Below are 20049 nucleotides of genomic sequence, written 5' to 3'. Positions count from 1 at the left end.
AGTCGCAATTTAAGTCTAATTTACAATGTTTAATAATGTTGCAACCCTCCTTTTTTAGCTTTCTATGCTTTCTATGTGTCTTTGTGGTCCTAGCTTGAACAAAGATATACACACTAAGTTATTGATCTTTTTATTATTATTCCTGCTCTTATGATTATGTTGGTACTTTAACTCAGCGGTACACACGGGAAAAATACATTAAATGAATGCATATAGACTGTTGTGTGTATTTATATCGGCCCTGTATGATTAAAAATCAAGTAAACTGATGCACACGTTTGATCGATCAGCCATTAAAGACCTAATCGGCTTATTTAAGAGCTCAAGGTATTATCATCATGTCAGAAGCATTGCGGTGTCTCGTTGACCTACAATGTCGTTCTTGAATACAACCCCAAGTTGCAACGTGTGTCATCAGAAACTCTACCAAATGAAGAGATAGGGCACTGTTAATTGATCAAATGTGGGACACGTTTGGGGTTCGGGTGTCTGGAACAACCGAATGGCATGCTGATTACCACATTGTCGGGAGAGCGGCATTCGAACCTAAACGGCAAGTTAAAGAAGAGAACCCCACAAATAACATCGGGGATGTGTCACCAGAATCCCATTGTCACTTCGTCACCACAGTATGGGTTACTCGCCAGCAGCTGTACGACAGTGGCCACTCTTTCCTGTAGGCTCTTTGGTTGTCCTCGGGCTGTCAAATATCGCGGTAGTCGCCTCCCTGCTCACTACGTAATGTGCCGTGCTGCTTCTAGCGGCGCTGGTGACAGTGCTGAAAGCTGTTGGGGTGAGTTTTTTATTAATTATCCCGTTTCAAATAACAATTCGGACATTTGTTTGACACGTGTCAAAGATAGATATCCTTTTTCTTGAACGGCGGGTATTTGGAAGTTTACGGTCGTCCTGCGCTTGGTCATACGCAGAGCTCGGGCCTGGGTGGGGGCAGCCGTGTTTTTTCCTCACCATAAATCACCACAAGCAGTTCAGCAGCGTGCTAGCTAACTTTAGCCGCTACTAGCAGCTTAGCATTGAAAACCGCCTCTTTATATAGTAACGGGCTCGAATTAACAAACGTGTATCCCCAATACGTGTCTCAATGTGCCACGGAGACGGCACTGGTGTGTCACTGCTGTGGTGGACGACAGTGACGGACGCGATAATTGATTTAAAATTGAGCTCTCGTCTCCGACCGCTTGCCGTAGCCTCTTTGTTGTCCGGTCCTCGTGCCGTTAGCTCAGATAACGTTACGTTTCTGTAATATGTGTCGGAAGTGTATAAACTAAAATAATGCAAGCTTATTTTGACCTTGATAAGTCGTAAGTGCACCCATCCCGAATGCTCGCTAACGGCAAAGGTTTTACTGTTTCCCTCGGCACTTTCATATCGACCATTCCAAACTCTTCTATCGTGGGTTCAATGCGATTTCTATCACAATACCCTGTGACGGAGGGCAGTGCGCGGTGCTACAGAGTTCTTTTGGAATATGATATTATTAAAATAAAGTAATGATCGTTTGTCATACGGATGCCGAATGCGCCCGCACACCGCGTTGACCCATAAGAAGTCCCAAATAATTTTCTACCAAGTGTGTACATTTTCTGATGAACCACAGAACGTTAAAGAGACCGTTTCTTGGACGGGGTTTGGTGTGCTTGTCTCAGTGGACTTAAATGACATGATGGAGAGCCTACTTTCCGCTAACTTTCAGAGCAGAGACTCTGAGCCACATAGCTGCGATAACAACTAGATCATAAATGTTTCAATGCCCGATGTGCTACACATCTGAGCTAACTTGTGGCGCATTGTCGGCCGTGAATTAATTTCCTAAAAAGACTCGGAAACGCCCGGGGGGTATTTGGCACTTTACGACTTTAGCGTTAGCGATATGCTAATCTGTGTGGTTGCATTTGTCCACGCAAGGTCATTAAGATTGTGAAATTTATACGAAATCGCTGCTGCGGGCGCTGTTCTGACTCGTAGGCAGCAAAACGGCGAAAAGCAGCCCGCCTGTGAGTGTTGAGGCACATGTTGTATAGTTTTACGTGTGTTGAAAAATTAGCCGCTTAGCAAAGATGTGACGTTTTCGATAGCGCTGCATGCCGCAACGTGTTGGATCAGGCCTTATTAGCAGTTCCAGCTGAGGATGGCGGATTGCTGGGAAGTCACATGGTCGGTCCTGTCAGAGTGGTGGTTGTTCGGGCCCAGACCAGAGTGGCACCGTCATGTTGAGGCTTGCGAGACTAGAGACTTAATCTTGCTGTTTATTCGCCCGTTCTATCGTTACAGGGCCAGACCGTATGTACAGTTCCTCGCATTTCTTTAATGATTGCGGAGTCAAACTAAAGTTTACTGCTGGGGAGAAAGCGCTGAAATGGCCAATCGGTGCTGGCGATTTAGTGGGTGGACTGTTTTCTCTTTCTGCGTCACCAAAGTAAAAAAAAAAAATGGGGGGGACGCAGGAGCCCATCTCCTCCGAGGCTGTTTTCGCAGGAGTCGTCTCTGTTCATTGCTCATAACCTTTAACCCACTTAAGAAACCCATCGTGTGATAACTGCCTTCTTTGTTTGTCCTATCACTAGGCTGCACGGCTTTGGTTCCCCTAGGTTCAGTAATCATCAACAAGTGTTGCAAATGAAATCAAAACACACAAGTGTATGTTAATTAATGTGAATTAGACATTTTCATCTGAATATCAAAAAGGCACCTCTTTAAAAAAAACAACAACAACAAAAACCCACCCTCCCTCTTGCACAGAATACACGTGGGCAGTTTCTACAGCATTATATTTTAACATTTCCAGGAAGTACTTGGGATGGTAGTCATTGCAACACAGTCACAGCAAACACATATCATGTGTCCTGGGTTGGCTCACCCAGTGTGTTTTCAAAGCAGTGTATTTAGGTCAACAACAATCTGCTATAGCCTACTGACTGGAGATCAGTTTGTAACTAAATTTAGTAAAAAATTAACATACATGGGACACAAACTAAATGTCATGGCATGAACTGAAGTTATGCACAAGGACTTGTTGATCACAGCTATTGCCTGCTAGTCAGCTGCCTGGCATTGTGGGCTGTATCCAGAGGCATCTGAGGAAAACCTATTTTTATACATGTGGGTCTGGGGGTAAAGAATCTAGTGTTCAGAGAACTTCAATTCGTTGCCAGCCAGGGTTGTTGCTGTTCATGCGTCAGAAAATGTGCAATTCTTAACAGCTGACAATGTAAATATGGTTGTCTGCCTCGCTGAAGACTCTTGGAGTTGACCCTGAAAGTTTGAGCAGCAAAGTTTTTGTTGTTGTTGTTAATCAACATAAAATGACATCTTAAGTCCTCACCTCTGCTCATCTAACCAAATCTGCTTTTTCCCCCCAACAGTATGAAGTGAAACGGAACTGAATTTTTGTACCATCCGCAACTGCTTCAAGTTCAGATCATAACAAAGAAACTGAAGACAAACCACCCAAAACAAGCAAAGTTGCAACACCGAAGACACCTGTGGGAAAACAAAGGATCACTTCAAGGGTTTAAAACACAAGAAGTAACCAAATCCTGAAACGACCAAAGAAGACGCACATCAGCCCAATTGAAACGCGGAAGAAAAGCAATCCTATGCCCAAGCATATTCTGAGAAGACAATAACTGATCTGAAACCAGAAGTTTGTGCCTACTCAACAGCTTTGACAAAGCACACGTCCCAACGCTGCTCCTAGCCCTCCTCATCCTCACCACACCACCGACTCACCACCGGGGTGTGGAGTGGGCTGCTATCTGCTAGTTTTTTTTTTTTTTTTTCTTCCCCATAGTTCCCCCTGTCTTTCCCTCCCTTTTACTCCTCAAACTGTTTTCATTGTAATTTTTTCTAAGCAGTGTTATTGCACCTGCGTTTGCCTTTTTTGAGCTAGATTTCTCCCCCTTTTTTGCTTTATGCAACCATCTAGAACTTGTGCCAGAAACTTGTAACAAGTGTGTGTGTTCAACTGTGTGCGTGAAGAGGTCTGCAGGAACTGCAGTGTCACAGATATCCTGAGAATTACAAGATTCAAGACGTCGAATTAAGGTGGGTCTCAGTTGAAGTCCCTCCATAACATGAATCCTGTCATGTTAAAGACAGTTGTACTATTTTAACCTGTTTAATCGCTTATGATTTCACATATGTTTTGAATGATGTTCCCTCCCCTTTTTAAAATGCTGAAAATTGTTCCCTGCGAGGGGTTTAAATTTCAGATTCAAATTCGATACAACATGGGTGGAATTCAGACACTGCACTTGATAAATCCCCTATGTGTATATGTTGGGGTATTTTGAACAAACACAGATTGTGTCTCAATTCTGATTCAGTTTGGGCAGCAATGCAGAGGTTGTTTTCTTATCACTGAACACAGGACAGTGCTTTTTTTTTTTTTTTTTCTAGTTTGCTTAAACGCATCCAGCTTTGACAAATACACATGCTACTATTGTAAAATGGCTTTTTATTAAAAGCGTGTCTGGATTTTTGACCTCATCAGTTTGGGGTTCTTAATTATTTTATTTTTTTGATGGCAGCATCTTTAGTGATTATTTGCTGATTTCACTGATTAGTACACCTTAAACTAACCAGAGAGGGCGATATCGGCTCTTGGCACATGATAAAACGGTCTCGATGTGGCATAAGTGTAATATGTGATACTGAGTTGAAGGCTTGATTTGACCTCTACATTGCTTTTTGCTAAAAATATCTTATCAAACCTTGACATAAGCCAGCTGAACCGAACTGCCACCTCCTCCAAACAGTTAAACTGGTTATTTAATTCAGTTTGACAATGATTGATTGCCTTCCCACACCCAGCCCGCACCTTTTTTCCTGTTCTGTCGTTTTCAAGTCATATCCTCCCTGATTTTTGGCCTTTTGGGGGGATAAAAGCCCACAGCTATTTTCCTTTTGTATGTGACACTTGGCACACTGGCTTACCTATCTGCCTTACCCGTTATGTTTGTTCCTCTCTTCACCCTTGCAGACATCCAGCGGTGTATCATTTGGGTGGTTGCATAAAAAAAAAAAAATAGTACTTAACAGTCAAGCAAAAAAATTCAATCAAGTAATCAAGTTCAGCAAGTGCTCAAGCAAGTTTGGTCCGAGTTTATGGGAAAATATGGGCAGCCCCTGGAAAGGCTTTGTTGAGTTTACCTTGCCTGCGTCGCCACCCACCGCGTTTGTTAGCGCTGACCTGAGCAGCACCTCCCCTGTCGGACTCAGCCTGTCGCCATATGGCCGATCCGTAAGTTCCACCTTCCCACCTCTTTTCTACGTGCCCCACCCCCATCGAACACCCATCCACCCACCTTGCCCTGCATCTCTCTGCTGTGAATGGCCTAACCTCTTTCATCCTTTTTCGGGCTCCCGAGACTAGCCTCTACTCAGTTACATTGTTGCAGGGTGAGGGGTGTTCTGATTTAAACTGTAGAAATTTGGCACTGTTCACAAATGCATTTTTTGTAAACATTTTTTTCCCCCTCTTATCCATCTTTTTGTTTTATTTTGCGTCACAATCCAGAAAAAACATAGTCGGACCAGACAAATAATGTTGGTTACACAAGTCCATATCTCAGATCAAGGCAACACAAATACAAGCTAAACTACACATTGGTTGGTCCCTCTGAAAAACTAATAGATCTGTTACGAGTAGCTCATTGTTACAGTACAGCACAGGGCCTAACAGAAGAGGCTGCTCTGGGACCCCCCTCATAACCCATAACCCATCACAAACTCTGTCTACTGTAGATGCACCGCTATTCGACCTGTCATTTGCATTTTCTGATTCTCCATCTTCAGTAGTTTTATTTTACTTGACCTTGAGTAGCATTTGCGTTGATGCACTTGTACCTCTTCCCCTTAAAAGCTGCGAAAAGAAGTTAGTCAAACTTTTCACTTTTTTGTCTGCCTTCTCTATAGAGCCTTACCCATTTGTGTGCTGTAGTGCTTTAAACCACTCGTTATTGTGCCATTTGATGCCGTCATATGAGATTGTCATGGTAGCAAACACATTGTTTTTGGGTGGACTTTTTGCCTAGCAAAAATTGTGGCAATTGTGATTGGCTTAAATATAATATGTCATTGGAGAAGTCTTTACATAAACGGACATGACATTGTGGATAGTGTGCATGTGTGTATATATACGGTGGGTCTACAGAAAGTGGCGCACGGAGAAACACTGGGTGTCCTGCGAGATGTCTGCGGATAACACGGTCAAGTAGACGATGCAGTATTTTATACCCTAATACAGGAAAACATTTTCAACGTTTGCATGACAAATAACTTGTGATATCTGGGTAAGAGTAATTATTAAAATGTTGAAGTCTGTTTTTATATAGCTTTTCAAAGCAGTTACCTCCTTCCAACAGCATATCAAAGTCCTATCCCCAGTGTCAGAAATGGAAAGGGGCTCATCTGAACCTCCAGTGGCTCGCAACACTGGCTCTGGCCGATCTACCTCTACTGCTCCCATGTCAATCCCCCGCTCCGCTTCCATGTCTTGCCATCCTCACCCAGGAAGTAAAAAGCACAAGCGGACTCCATTGTATCAGAGATCAGTAAGGGGGCATGTTCGGTGGTGCCCGCACTGACTTGACAGCTCTGAGCTGCTGTTGTGTCATGCGACTTCTAACAGCATGGTTTGTTGTGTGAAAAAGGAGTTGAACCAGGATGTAGTGAGAATTTGATATTCAAGTTTTTGTAGATGTTCCAGCATAATCGATGGTGGTTGGCAGAGGGAGGTGAACTGTGTTTGAACAATTGTGTGTCTAATCAGAATTGCATGGAAGTTCTGGAAAGTTTTGCTTTTAGTGCATGACAACTGGAAATTGGAAAGCACGACACAGTGTGGTTGTTCAATTGGTTGTCAGTTGATTTCTTTCCAGTCGGTGGTATAAACTATCCCGAAATTCTTGCGAGGCAGTGTGTCCTTCTCAACTGCTGACCAGATGGCTCCAGAAGACTCTGACGTAGCTTTACTTTTGCTTTATTATCCTCCCCACTACCTCTGAAGTTTTCTATACCTGCATGTTTGAAGTGTGTTTTGTGTTGTTTTTTTTGTTTTTTTTAAGGTTGGCATCAAACACTGCATTAAACTGCGACCTCCCCCTTTTTTTCTTTTCTTTTTTTTTTGTTTCACATTTATCCACTACTGGATGCATGTTTATGCTAGCTTCTCCTCTCCCCCAGATGAGTTTTGACCCAGGCATGCTCCATAACAATGGACACACTGCATACGCCAATGGCACAGGGCCTGGCATGAGAGAGACTGGTGTGGTGGAGAAGCTCCTGACTTCTTACGGGTTCATCCAGTGCTCCGAACGCCAGGCTCGTCTCTTCTTCCACTGTTCCCAGTACAATGGCAACCTGCAGGAGCTTAAAATAGGAGGTGCGTAGCCTTGGACTAATTATAAATATTTAACGTGTAGAACTGATATTGTTGCAAAGACAAAATATTTCAGCTACATCACTGAAACTTAAGATGTCCCCTTTATCATTAGAATTGTGTTAAGTGTGTGTTCTGCTGCTTCTCTCTCCTCAGATGATGTAGAATTTGAGGTTTCCTCTGACAGGCGCACTGGCAAGCCCATAGCAGTGAAGCTGCTAAAGATAAAGCCAGAGGTGCTGCCAGAGGAGCGCATCCAGGGCCAGGTGGGGCCAGACCTGCACGCCTATCCCTTTACTGTGCTGCATGGTTATATTCATCCAGTTAAGGAACACCATTTTATTTTTGGTTCTGTCCTGTCTGTCAATTTAACATTTAGTATTTGCCCCATTATGTTTTTTGAGTAGGGGCAGGGGATGTTTTTGTAAATACGTTGTCAAATTTGATCCCCTTGTGATCCCCTTGTCATCCAGCATCTAAATTTAAGAAGGTTTTCCTTCAAGATTTACAATTCAGATTGGCTTGTTGTGCTGACATGCATGTTTGCAAGAGCTGTTGAATGTCTGTTAAACAAATATAGTCAAGTGATCAATGTGTTTGCCCGTCGGGCATATTACATTTCTCCATGAATGCTCACAGCAGCCAGTATAGCTCAGTTGCTCAATCTCACAAAGTAAAACAAATCTTACATTGATCATTCTGGTACACAGCTGTAAAGAGTCAATGAGCTTGACTGCTGCATCATTAAATTGAGCTCAGCAGATGAAGGCAGAGCCTTTAGTGCTTGGCTCAGTGGCTCAGACGTACACTTTAAAATGAAAGTGTTGCCCCTTGTTTTATAATGCATACACGTAATAAATCTGAGTCTACATACAGAGCACAGTGTGATTCTACAAAGCTGCACAATCATACAGATTTGTTGACGCACCAACTTGTTCAGTCGGGTTAGCAACATACTGGAGCCCCGACATTGTGTACAGATTTCACACAAGCACAAATGCAACTTGTGAGACACTTGATATACTTGTTACTGTGACATTTGAAATTCAGCCATTTCATCCATCATGCGTCCAGAAATATTTCAATTGGCATGTGTTAATAACGATAAATTCGATTTGGGAAAGCAATGTATTAATGGCCTCTTCTTGCAATTTCCTCCCTTTTCTGCAGGTTGTCTCAGCAATCCCTGTGCACTTGGATGGAAAGTCTGCCCCCGGCCAGGTGCCCACTGGTAGTGTTTGTTACGAAAGAAACGGGGTAAGAAAAGCGGCATCAATTACAGCATGCTTGAGCTATGAAAGGCAGTGTTAATTTAACTAAAGTTTCATTCTACCACTCTTGATAGTTTTGTGTAAATTAAACTTAATTACGTGTCACATGCTTAGTTATGTCTTTCGTTTGTATGCATTCTTTTACGTTTATGAAATATGATAAGGAATTGGAGTAGGCCTTGAATAGGTGTGTTGGGGACAAGTTGATGCTTAACTGCATTGTGATTCTCTCAAGGATCATATTTTGATGCAGAGAAGTCAATGGGAAATTAAAAAAAAAAACCTATTGTCAACATTATGCTTGTCTCTAAGGCTGTAAACATGTGCGTCATGTTTGGTCTATGCTAGGCTTTTTCAGTTTTGGTTTGGTTAGTGAGAGCCAATAAGTCAATTGATCTGTTTTATTCTAACTACTATGAATCGCTACAAATGCACTATGTTTTTAAAAGTAGCAGGTAGTCAGTGTCAGAAGAAATCATGTATGGAATTCAGTAGTTTCGACACAACCATCTCTTAATAATTGCATTGTAGCCCTTAAATTGTGATTCACATGGATATTCCCACCCCTTGTCTTGAATGTGGAATAGTATTGAGGTTAATAGGTTTGTCCTAAACCCTTTATACTTTGACAGTGGTCTGGCTTTCCACAGGAAGTGTTCTACCTTACCTACACTCCTGATGATGTGGAGGGTAACATCCATCTGGACACAGGCGACAAAGTCAGTTTTTACATGGATACCAACAAGCAGTAAGTGTTTTCCCAGTGTCAGTATTATCTCTAGAATTGCCGGCTTGGACTCGATCTTTTATATTTTTTGCTCTTGTGTTTCAGTACTGGTGCAGTCAGTGCTCGTAATATTCAGCTTGTGAAGAAGAAGCAAATGAGGTGCCAGGGTGTGGTGTGTGCTACAAAGGTAAGGGCCACTGATGGCATCCTGAGGACTTGTCTTCATTAGCCACTTAGACATGTTCTAATGCCCTTTCCAAACCAGTTGAGAAAAGTAGCTACATACTTTCCTAAATATCTTTTGGCTTGTTTACATAAATTGTTGCATAATGCTAATTATGTTGTTCCTCATAGAATATAATGACGTATTGACTAAAATACATCAAAAATATAATCGTTGAATGTGATTGACTTTGTTACAATTGCTAATCCTTGGTTAATCCCATAAAGTAACAAACTAAACTTTTGAGACAGGCACTGGAACTGACATTTTATATGGTTGATGTGACTGTGATGCTGAATGTCATGTTGTCTTTCAGGAGGCGTTTGGATTCATTGAGAGGGCTGACGTGGTGAAGGAGATCTTCTTTCACTACAGCGAGTTCAAAGGTGATCTTGAAGCTCTACAGGCTGGAGATGACGTGGAGTTCACCATCAAAGACAGAAATGTAAGCATCTCGTAATAGAGTATCTTGAACTCTGGATTGATCCATATTTGACCAGTGTTGAAGTGTGCAACTTTTTACTGACCAACCTGACGTGTGTGTATATAATATTTACGTGTATTGTTCTTGTGACCGTAGGGTAAAGAAGTAGCCACAGATGTGAGGCTGCTCCCCCAAGGAACAGTCATTTTTGAGGATATCAGCATTGAGCAGTTTGAAGGCACGGTGGTCAAGGTCATTCCCAAGGTTCCCACCAAAAACCAGGTAAAAAGATTACAAGAGGAATTCTGTATGTGAAGAGGCTTGGGCTGTAAGATCAGGAAGGGAACTGTGACCTTGAGTCTAAGTGTTTCCTTTCTTCCTTCAAAGAACGATCCCCTCCCAGGTCGTATCAGTGCCCGGATTGGTTTCACCGACAAGGAACTGCCTTTCGGCGAGAAGGACACAAAGTCCAAGGTGACACTGTTAGAGGGAGATCACATACAGTTCAACATCTCCACCGACCGTAGAGATAAGCTGGAGAGAGCCACCAACATCGACATCCTCCCAGACACCTTCAGCTTCACCAAGGAGACCCGTGAAATGGTGAGAATTATAAAAGGGAGTTCCCCCCGCGTTACAGAGTGCATCATTAGAGATGAAAGGGATGAATGATGGGGCTGCCACATTTAAAACCATAGTGGATGCCTGTTCACAGACAGTGGCGCTATGTCACTCAATCTTCTCTTAGGGGGTGATTGCGGCTATACGTGATGGCTTTGGCTTCATTAAGTGTGTGGATCGGGATGCCAGGATGTTCTTTCACTTCAGTGAAGTTCTAGAGGAGACCCAACTGCACATCTCAGATGAAGTGGAGTTCACTGTTGTGCCTGTAGGTCCTGTTAATAAGCTTTTCACAAATATGTATTCAGTATTATTACTTCAGGAGGCACGTTCTTACTGTGTTCATTGTTAACAACAATCTAAAAGTAAATGTATTGTCATTGCCAGGATATGCTGTCAGCACAGCGGAACCATGCCGTGCGCATCAAGAAGCTGCCTAAGGGCACGGTGTCCTTCCATACGCAGTCTGAGCAGCGCTTTGTGGGTGTGGTGGAGAAGGACATTCTGGGAACCACTAACAAGAATGCCAGTCCCACCAAGAACAAGGAGAAGGTACCATAGTGCACAGATATTACAATTACTTTTCATGAACATATCCCAGTACAGTAATAGCCTCATAGTCCAATCCACATCATCTACCCATTCATTTTTATTTTAGTTCTAATTTTCCTCTTTGTTTTCTCCTTCAATGACTTCGTCCTGTTCATGCTCCTTGTTAGAAAAAAGACAAGGTAGGACTTAGACCTGCATGAAGCCACATGAATAAAGTCTCCAATATAAATTATGAGGACCAACAGACTTGTAATAGATTTTTGTTTCACTAACATTTTAGTTAAAGAGATAATTATTTAATTTGTAGACCTTGGATGAAAGATTAATTGATAAATACTGCACTGTAATGTTGATGAGCCTTGCTGTCTAATTGATGTCTTTCTTATTTTTAAAGGGTAGAGTTGTAGAAAAGGTTAGTCTTTGCAGACCTCTGGCTCACTTTAACTCCGTTATCTGACAGCATGGTATTCGATCAGCAATTAACCCTTAGAAACACTAAGGACTCCTTGTGTCACTGATTCAGTGCCTTGTAGGGCTGCACAATTAAACAGTTTCCCCCCGGGGATTGATAAAGTAATCTGAATCTAAACCGTAGTCACAATTACTAGTATGGAATGTTTTTTTGGGAACAGTCTGTTAGGTTGCTTTAGTAATATTTTATTCAGTAACCATTTTCTTTTGGTCCTTCCTACATGATTTAAATGGTTCCTGAAATAGTCATTAAATCAACATTTCTCTGGGTTTACTTGTGTCTCGTCGTTTATATGGTGCTTGAGTTTAAGATGGTTGAATATTTTTGATTTCAAAATAATTGATGCAAGTGAAGTAACTGAAGACTGCACCAGATTAAGAAGCATTACAGTCATATTGTCTGATCAGTCACCCTGGCCTGTTCAATTTGAATACTTTTTAATGACAGATGTTCATGATAATGCTAGTAAATTGCTGTGACTGGTTCAGTTGATGTGCACAAATGAGGAGAGAATAAATTATGCCAATGTTCCCAACAGCTGAGACTAGAACAGTGGTGGGTAATTATGCAGCCCTACATTGTAGGCTGTAACTCAAAGCTGTCGCAGTAGACTAGCCTCATGCTAACCATCTAGGCTGCTACAGTATGATGTATTGCCACACACTGATGCCTCTCGTATGCTTGTTGGCCATCTGCACACCATCATCTAATACACTCTTCAATCATCTGAGTGAATCGGTTGAGACACTGGTAGCTTTCACCAGATATGTTGAGAAACGGGTGCAGCGTTGATGACAGTCAGCCCTGGTGGGAAGCAGCTGGATCAAACATTGGTGATACTCCTTACTGGAAAGATGATGTCGATTTGTTGTACTGTGTTTAGGAATGTGAGGAGGGAGTTATTGCATATGAAGACTGCGGTGTGAAACTCACTGTGCCATACCACACCAAGGACCTGGAGGGAGGGGGACAACCACAGGTCGGAGACAAGGTATCAGTGTCACTGCACTCATTACTTGTCCTTGAGAATTTAATGAAAATGTTATCATGGCGTAATCAAGATGTAAACTCCTCCTTAAAATGAACTCCGTTGTTGTAGACACTGCTGAACACGTGGACATGGAGTATTGTTTCTGTTTACGCATGCTGCTAACACAGCCCACCTTTTTGAAGCTGCATTTGCTGTGATGATTTAATTGTTTTTAAACTTGGAAGTCTGCTGTGTATATTTTTGTTTACCGGCTTTTCATACATTCGTGTGTGTTCTCAGGTGGAGTTCTCCATCAATGAAGTGAAGCGAACTGGCCAGCAGAGTGCAGTCTCCATCAGGGTCCTCAACCGCAATGCCTCCAATGCCAAGAGACTGCATGGATTTGTTGCCACACTGAAGGACAACTTTGGCTTCATTGAAACAGCAAATCATGACCAGGAGATTTTCTTTCACTACAGGTAGAGGTTTAAGCTGCCGTTGGATGAGTTTGTTGTTGATTCCATGAATGAACAGCATCCAAGCTCTGTGAATTGATATCCACGTCTCACTTTATCTCTGATTTCTTCTCAGTGAAATGTGTGGAGACTTGGAGAACTTGGAGCTGGGTGACACTGTGGAGTACACTCTCTCAAAGGGAAAAGGAAATAAAGTCAGTGCTGAAAAGGTTACCAAAGTGGCAGCAGGTATGAGGGCTTTTATTCCAGCTGTTTAATTTGCATGAATTTTACTTGTAATGTTTGTTGACACGGCAGTGTAGGTGGGACTGCTGATAATTTAAAGGTGTGTGAAACCCCCTGTTTTCTACTTTTTAGTGAATGGCATTGGCGATGATGTCGGTGTGACAGTGATGATGGGGAAAGTCATCCGTCCCCTACGCAGTGTGGACCCCTCCCAGACAGAATACCAAGGGCTTATTGAAATAACAGAGGAAGGTAGGTGTCAAGTTATAATGGGTCCTGACATTTAAAGTACATTGTTTCCTTGCAAAAATTAAGACCAACCCTGCCTTGTTCTGTTTCAGGTGGAACTAAAGGCACAAATTATCCCTTTGGAATCATGGGTATGGTAAACAAGGCAGATTGTCTGCAGAAAGGAGAGCTTGTAAAGTTCCAGGTTTGCACAGTACCCCAAACTGGACAGAAAATGGCCTGTAACGTGGTCCCTCAGCGCAGAGCCATGGTGGAGTGCGTCAAAGATCAGGTAGTGATCATTTGTTTATAAACAGCAGTGTTTAAATCACAGGTTGTGTTGGAGTAATAATGCCAACTTTGTATACTTAAGATATTTTTGGTTCCCGCAGTTTGGCTTCATCACATATGAAGTTGGTGAGAGCAAGAAGCTGTTCTTCCATGTAAAAGAAGTGCAAGATGGCCTGGAGCTCCAGACTGGGGATGAGGTGGAGTTCTCAGTTGTCCTCAATCAACGCACAGGAAAATGTAGTGCCTGCAACGTACGCAGAGTCAGGTAAGGACAACAGCCAACTGTGTCGGTGAGATGCAGCATGTTTGCTAACATTTTCAAGTGACATAAACATAACAATCATCATGTACTTAACGTTGCAGTGAGGGGCCTAAACCAGTGGTGACTCCACGTCCTGATCGTCTGGTGAACCGTTTGAAGAGCATCACTCTGGATGATGCCAGTGCTCCTCGTCTGGTCATTGTAAGACAGCCCCGTGGTCCTGACAATTCAAAGGTACAACCAAAGCCATGCTATTTTTTTGAAAGTGGCTGCTCAAATCATAAATCATGCCTTTGAACACTAGTTTAAATTTTTCACAATAAATATTGTGTGTGTATATATGAAGTTATTGATGAAATGGAATTTATATCAGTACATCTACTGGAAAGCAAGACTATTCACTGGATAAGATAGATTATATTCTTGTAAGCAGCATGAAGTACAGGGAAAAATCAAGTTGCTTACCTCATTCATTAAAAGAATAGTGTCATTTATATGCAGTCCTGCACACTGACAGGACCAACATTTATCATGTTGGGGTCATTAACCAAGCGATGGGTTGCTGTTGGTACAAAGGAATTCTGCAGATTTAGTCAAACAATTGAATTTATAGTAACAATTTGAGTTGGAGAGGTTTCCAGTGCTTTTCTTTACGTACCTTGAAAATGCCTGAATTTGACCTTTTTTTTTTTTGTTTGTTTTTTTGTTTTTCACCTTATCTGGTGTTTTTATGTGAGCTTCAACATCATTTTTCTGTCTTCCCCTCTACAGGGCTTCAATGTGGAGCGCAAGACCCGCCAGCCCGGTGTCATTGACTGAGCAATACAGAGCCCGCCCTGTTTGGTTTTGGGGGGGGATGCTGTCCCAAGGGCAACAGCAGGGGATAAGGGAATTTGATTTAACACATGCGTGTACACAAACTCATACATAAAACATACGCACACATACAGTAATCGGCATGTGTAATCTTTGTCCCATCGATACCTGCGAGGGAACTATTCTCATTCCACAGTTCCCTGCCTCCTATGTATGATGTACTCGATACAGAGTTCAACACTGCAGTGTACATGGGATCTGAGTGTGTGCGTGTGTGATGGATCCTAGAAGTCATTATAGTGTGTAACGGAGGTATTTGTTTCTGAGGGTCTTGTCCCTCTAAATCAGAGTGATGACTGTGTGGCTGTCTATGTCCCTATCTTTTGAATCTGCTTTGTCTGGAATTCTGCACCTGTAATCTGTCCTGTAGTTTGACTGAGTGAATTAGTGTGACTGTTGGCATGTCTTTTGAGCATCTGCTCCCTTTTTTTTCTCATATTTTTGCTCCTTTACCCCTGGAAACTAAAAATGGTTTCATTGTAAAGTTTCCGCTACTGTATGCTTTCCTAAAAGACGCATAAAGCAAAGCAAAGTTCCCTCCATAAGGAGGATCATATTTCTCATATGTGCGAGCTTAAACTGAGGATTCTTCTCTGCTCGTTTTTTTGAGCAGTTTTAAAAATGCTTTATTGAAGAGCTGAAGTGAAAGCATGGTATGTGTGTGAGTGAGGTGATGTATGTGAATGTCAAAGTAGTTAATCTAATGGGATTTACCTAAACCAATCTGGAGCCTTTAGATACCTTTTTGGTATTCACATGCTCCACTTAAGCAGTTTTTCCCAGGTGCAGAATTCCCTGTGGCATCTTATATCTGCAGTTCTTTTATACTATGTTTTTTGTTGTTTTTTTTTTTTTCTTGCACATATTTTTGCTTTTTTTTCCATTGAAACTCAATCTGCTAATATTGAATTAAGTAAGAATAAGGTGCCTAAAAAAACTACAAGCAAAATGGAAAAAAAAAGAAAAAAACAAAATTAGATGTATCCTCTGTTCCCAGCCAACCGCCAAAATATTCAGAACAATCTTAGGGTGGTTTTCTTTTCTAGTAGAAATAATACTGATATGCATCCCAAACCTGTGGGTTGAACTATACTGTATGTAATGTGTGCTTTTTTTCTTAGTGAAAGTTCAAACTTCAGATATAATGAAACAAATTTAACTTGAAGGTGAAAGGCAAAGTATTAGAAATTCAGTCTAAAAAATAAATAAATAAAAAAATTAAAAAAACATTAAGAATCAGGATATCGGTCAATGTGCTCTTGAGACATAGTGGGTGAGCTGTTGTGCCTCTGCACATTAAGTTACAACAATTAATTTCAACTTTGGAGATCACTGGGTTTCAGTTGAGCTACGTACAGAGGTTCTCATGTACTTTTGTTAATGGTCTTGAATGAAACAATTGAATTAAAGTTTTATGAAAATCATGAGCAGTTTTGTAATTGTCTTTTTATTTCAGAGGTGGAAAGTCTGCTTTAAGAGTGAATAAAAAGACTTCGGAACACATTTGTGAAAACAGTTGTATTGTGTGGACCAAGGTTGTACTCAAACTGTTCACTTGAGAGGAAGAAATAACCTTTTTTGTAAAAGACAGTCTTGCACTCTGCATTGTGATTAATGCAGAGAGCATATGCATAGTTGAGTCCTCCACAGGGAAATGCCAACAGCAACTTCTCAGCTGATGACTACACAAATTCACCAGAGATGAAGCTCATTCAAAGCTTTCAGTCCACTCGTCCCAATATGGATACTTTATGAAGGCTCTCTTGAGGTACATTGTTGTGTTATGAGAAACGGAACACATACAGATTCCAGTACATTTTTCTCAAGTCCTTACTGGAGTCCTTGGAGGCACAGTCCTCCAGCATGAAACTCATTTAGAAAGTTCTTGGGCAAAATGCCCAGACGAGTGCTGTCTGCTAGTCAAAATTAAATTTCTAGTTTATACGAAGCAAAGGCAATGGTAGTCTCCTTTTGATTTCCCTTGCTTCCATTATGGGTATAAGATGTACAATATATTCCACAATTTAACTTTAGTGAGCAAGGGCAAAGAAGCGTGTCTTGCAGATTATTATATACAATAAAATGTACAGTGTTGAAGTTTGTGAATTTAGTTTCACTGTGGGTTAAAGTAAAATATGTACAAAGGTGGTATGTAGAAAAACAACAACAAAGAATTACATTATTGACATGCTTGGCCGCAGATTTTGAATTCAGCTTATCTGCACTAGTTTCCACTGTTGATCAAAGGGACCCATGTCTGATCCGGAACCCACTGACCCACCAGGGGGCCCCCTCGCATGACTAAAACAAAGTGAAGCCTCTGGGATGGAGCAACAGGCACCGTGGTGCACCCACTTTCACATTAGCAAACACGCGAACAGCAGCAAGAATTGGATTCACACACTCAAAACGAGGTGTTTGTGACCTCGTTGATTTGATTCTAAACCTTTGTACTGCCCAGATATATGGTGAGCTCGGAGCGATGAATCACCTTCTGTTTAGTCTGTGTTTGAGAGCCTTGGGCCTCAGACCAGCGTGACCACCACTCCCTCAGCTCAGTGGGACCTGTGGGCCGTCGCTCCTTTATCTGGCTGGGCGGAACCAGAGCATCAGGGGGCTTTAAGTCTCCTCTGGGCAGGGACTTCCTGTTAATATTTACATCCTGATCTGGATCAGACTGTTGCCAAGTTCCAGTGGCAGTTGTACACGCGCCAACTTCTGAGGCCGTCTCTGAATCCCCCTGAGCAACATTCTGAGATGCGAAGAAATCCAGCCCCTGCATTTTGTGCCTGTAATCCTCCAGTCTGTGCTTGCACTCCACAGCCTTTGCCCTCATCTCAAGGAACTGATGCTGCAACTCCTTCTCGTAACCTTCCTCTGCCTTCAGTTCATTCTCCCAAAACTTGATCTGCTCCATCTCCTCTTCAGCCGTCCGCTGCTGGGCTTCCTGCACAGCTTTTGTGGCCCTCTGTTTTTCCTCGAGCTCAAAAATCTCTCTGTCTATGTGTGCTATCTGGGCCTGTAAATCCTGCAGACAGCCGAGCTGAAATATTATCGTTTCTCTGAGACTATTTTTCTCATCTTCGGCTGTAGCACAGCACGAGCTGGGCAGGTCATCCAATTTTGCCTCTGGAGTTCTCTTGCCGTGCTTGCTTTCTTTACCCCTTGCCGGACTTCCCATGCAGCAGGATGTCTGTTGATCCAGGTCTGACTTTAAACTCTTCTGACCTCTCACTTTGCTTCTACTGCTCCAACCGGAGCTGTCGCTGTCGAAAGCGAGAGAAACATCCAGAGAGGTTCGATTCCTTTTGTCAGTCCTCTTGCTGCTTTCCTTGTCACAAGCAGTGCTGTAGACCTTGCCTTTACCCAGACTCTCCAGCCATTCCCAGGCCTCCTCCATGAGCGTCAGAGACTTTCTCTTAGGCCGTTTCAAGTCCTCCTTTTGCTGCTCAGCCTCTTGTCTCAAAGAGGACATGGGCGGCAAGCTTCGGCGATGCAAGCCTAGTGAACCGCTGCCCCGCCGCACTCTGGTGCCTGCATCTTTTCTCCTCAGCGGCGGGCAGGGCTGGTATCTGCCAACTTTCGTCCTGCTCATTTCATCCAAGGCCGACGGCCCGTTGTGGAGCAGCGTGAGCTGGACCTCCCTGGCCTGCTCGCCGTATTTTTCAAGAGTCTCCAGAAGGCGCTCACTGGGCGTCATGCATCTCTCAAAGTCTTTAAATGTCTCCCGTAGAGTGTAGCGTCCAGGCTGACCTACAGAGAGAGATGACAGTGCGGTTGTCATTTCTATAAACATGTCCGGAACATAAATCTTTGAACCATGAAGAGCGGCAGACACACTTACCCAGGGCTTGGGCCAAAGCTATGACCACTTCTTGGCATGTTGTTTCTTCTGTGACTCCACAGACCACACGTGGGATACCGTCCACAGACACCTTCACTTCCATTGTGTCCGTACCTTTTAAAAGGACATAAAAGTTTCCGTTTTTGTGTGACACAATGCGCTGGGCTCGCTTCTCTGTTAGGGGAAGCGGTGGAGACAGCCAAATGACCCCCATTAACATTAACTGCAATCTGTCTGCTCGTGTCGGTCTCGCTTGAGGGCAATTTAAAGCATCTACAGTGGCGGAATCCCCATTATACTGAAGCATAAATGAACAGAAAAGACATTTTTTTAAATAATGGCTTCAAAATGTTCATGTTGAAATGTTATAAAGACCTACCTTTTTTGTCCTGTCTGTAGTACAAATGTTCGGACCTTCCTGCTCTGGGGGGGAATGTTCTGGTTGGGAGGAACACTCGAGCGATTAAGACCAATTAAAATTCCCGATGGCATCTACCACCGGAGGACCGTTTATGATCCCACCCATCGTGTGTCGTTTCCATTTTGCCTTAAAAAAACACAGCGAGACTTGACATTTCTGTAACTTCTTATATGAAGTTCTTTTTCTTTTTTTTTTTTTTGAACTTCTTTTTATTTCCCTTTATCAGATGCAGTCACATACATTCACACGTTCAAGGACACAACACAGGTGTAAATGGGGTAGAGGTAGTCCGTGGATTTTGACATCCTAACAATGTCTAGATAGAGTCCATACTTGAAAGTGGGCAGTGATCATTCAGAGAAGAAGAAAAACGATCATCAGTCATGTCAAGAATCATTTCAATCAATAAAATAGGAGGTAATTGGGGAAAATCTATTCAGAAATACATCCGTTTTCAAGTGTTATCTTGCGGTTATATTTTCCATGTAGTAAACATCCTTAACCTTTTCTCTCCATTGTGTTACTGTAGGGGGCTGAGGCCTGGGCCAGGAGATTGTAATCATCTTCTTAGCAGTTAGAAGAAGGACTCTCAGCAGTACTCAGCAGCTTTCTAGATCATCCGGCAATATTCCTAACACAAAACAAGATGGTTTTAAGGGAAGATCTACATTTAAACATTTCTTTATTTCAATTTGTATGTTTAAGCCAATATCTTAACGGACAGTCCCGGAATATATATGTGTGTGGTCTCCCACCAGGCCGCA

General features: G+C 42.5%; 2 protein-coding genes across 12 annotated transcripts; one reads left to right on the top strand and one right to left on the bottom strand.

Annotated features, from left to right (window-relative positions):
* The first annotated feature begins 635 nt into the window (after positions 1-635).
* csde1 (cold shock domain containing E1, RNA-binding) lies at positions 636-16444 on the top strand. 10 transcript variants are annotated; one of them, XM_037103579.1, is made up of 23 exons: positions 636-793; positions 3384-4065; positions 6387-6575; positions 7207-7405; positions 7559-7725; positions 8573-8659; positions 9306-9421; positions 9506-9587; positions 9940-10068; positions 10204-10329; positions 10435-10650; positions 10796-10936; positions 11056-11220; positions 11388-11399; positions 11615-11632; positions 12576-12683; positions 12963-13141; positions 13254-13366; positions 13496-13615; positions 13705-13883; positions 13984-14147; positions 14246-14378; positions 14916-16444. In XM_037103579.1, exons 3-23 carry the CDS (start codon positions 6417-6419, stop codon positions 14961-14963), a joined length of 2661 nt encoding a protein of 886 aa, XP_036959474.1. In that variant the 5' UTR covers positions 636-793; positions 3384-4065; positions 6387-6416; the 3' UTR covers positions 14964-16444. The 10 variants fall into 10 exon arrangements, with proteins under 10 accessions (XP_036959474.1, XP_036959475.1, XP_036959476.1 ...); XM_037103580.1 differs by lacking the exon at positions 6387-6575 and adding an exon at positions 5003-5263; XM_037103581.1 differs by lacking the exon at positions 6387-6575.
* On the bottom strand, positions 15865-19363 carry rassf11 (Ras association domain family member 11). Of its 2 annotated transcripts, XM_037103583.1 has the most exons (3): positions 19244-19363; positions 18865-18978; positions 15865-18773 (listed from the first exon to the last, which is right to left on the bottom strand). In XM_037103583.1, exons 2-3 carry the CDS (start codon positions 18965-18967, stop codon positions 17461-17463), a joined length of 1416 nt encoding a protein of 471 aa, XP_036959478.1. In that variant the 5' UTR covers positions 18968-18978; positions 19244-19363; the 3' UTR covers positions 15865-17460. The 2 variants fall into 2 exon arrangements, with proteins under 2 accessions (XP_036959478.1, XP_036959477.1); XM_037103582.1 differs by having other exon boundaries at positions 18865-19352.
* Between the last annotated feature and the right edge of the window lie 686 nt (positions 19364-20049).

This window comes from Acanthopagrus latus, chromosome 7 (genome assembly GCF_904848185.1).
Source record: "Acanthopagrus latus isolate v.2019 chromosome 7, fAcaLat1.1, whole genome shotgun sequence".
NCBI classification, from domain to species: Eukaryota; Metazoa; Chordata; class Actinopteri; order Spariformes; family Sparidae; genus Acanthopagrus; species Acanthopagrus latus.
The sequence above is the reverse complement of the archived record's forward strand: the minus strand, read 5'-3'. Positions and strand labels throughout refer to the sequence as shown.

What these genes read in the sequence shown, in the direction of transcription:
- csde1 (XM_037103579.1), top strand. Translation starts at nt 6,417, where the DNA reads ATGGAAAGGGGCTCATCTGAACCTCCAGTGGCTCGCAACACTGGCTCT. An exon ending in GAGATTTTCTTTCACTACAG is followed by an intron (nt 13,142 to 13,253) that starts GTAGAGGTTTAA and finishes ATTTCTTCTCAG; the next exon opens with TGAAATGTGTGGAGACTTGG. An exon ending in TGGAGTGCGTCAAAGATCAG is followed by an intron (nt 13,884 to 13,983) that starts GTAGTGATCATT and finishes TGGTTCCCGCAG; the next exon opens with TTTGGCTTCATCACATATGA.
- rassf11 (XM_037103582.1), bottom strand. Translation starts at nt 19,171, where the DNA reads ATGCTTCAGTATAATGGGGATTCCGCCACTGTAGATGCTTTAAATTGC. An exon ending in AGCTTTGGCCCAAGCCCTGG is followed by an intron (nt 18,774 to 18,864) that starts GTAAGTGTGTCT and finishes CTCTCTCTGTAG; the next exon opens with GTCAGCCTGGACGCTACACT.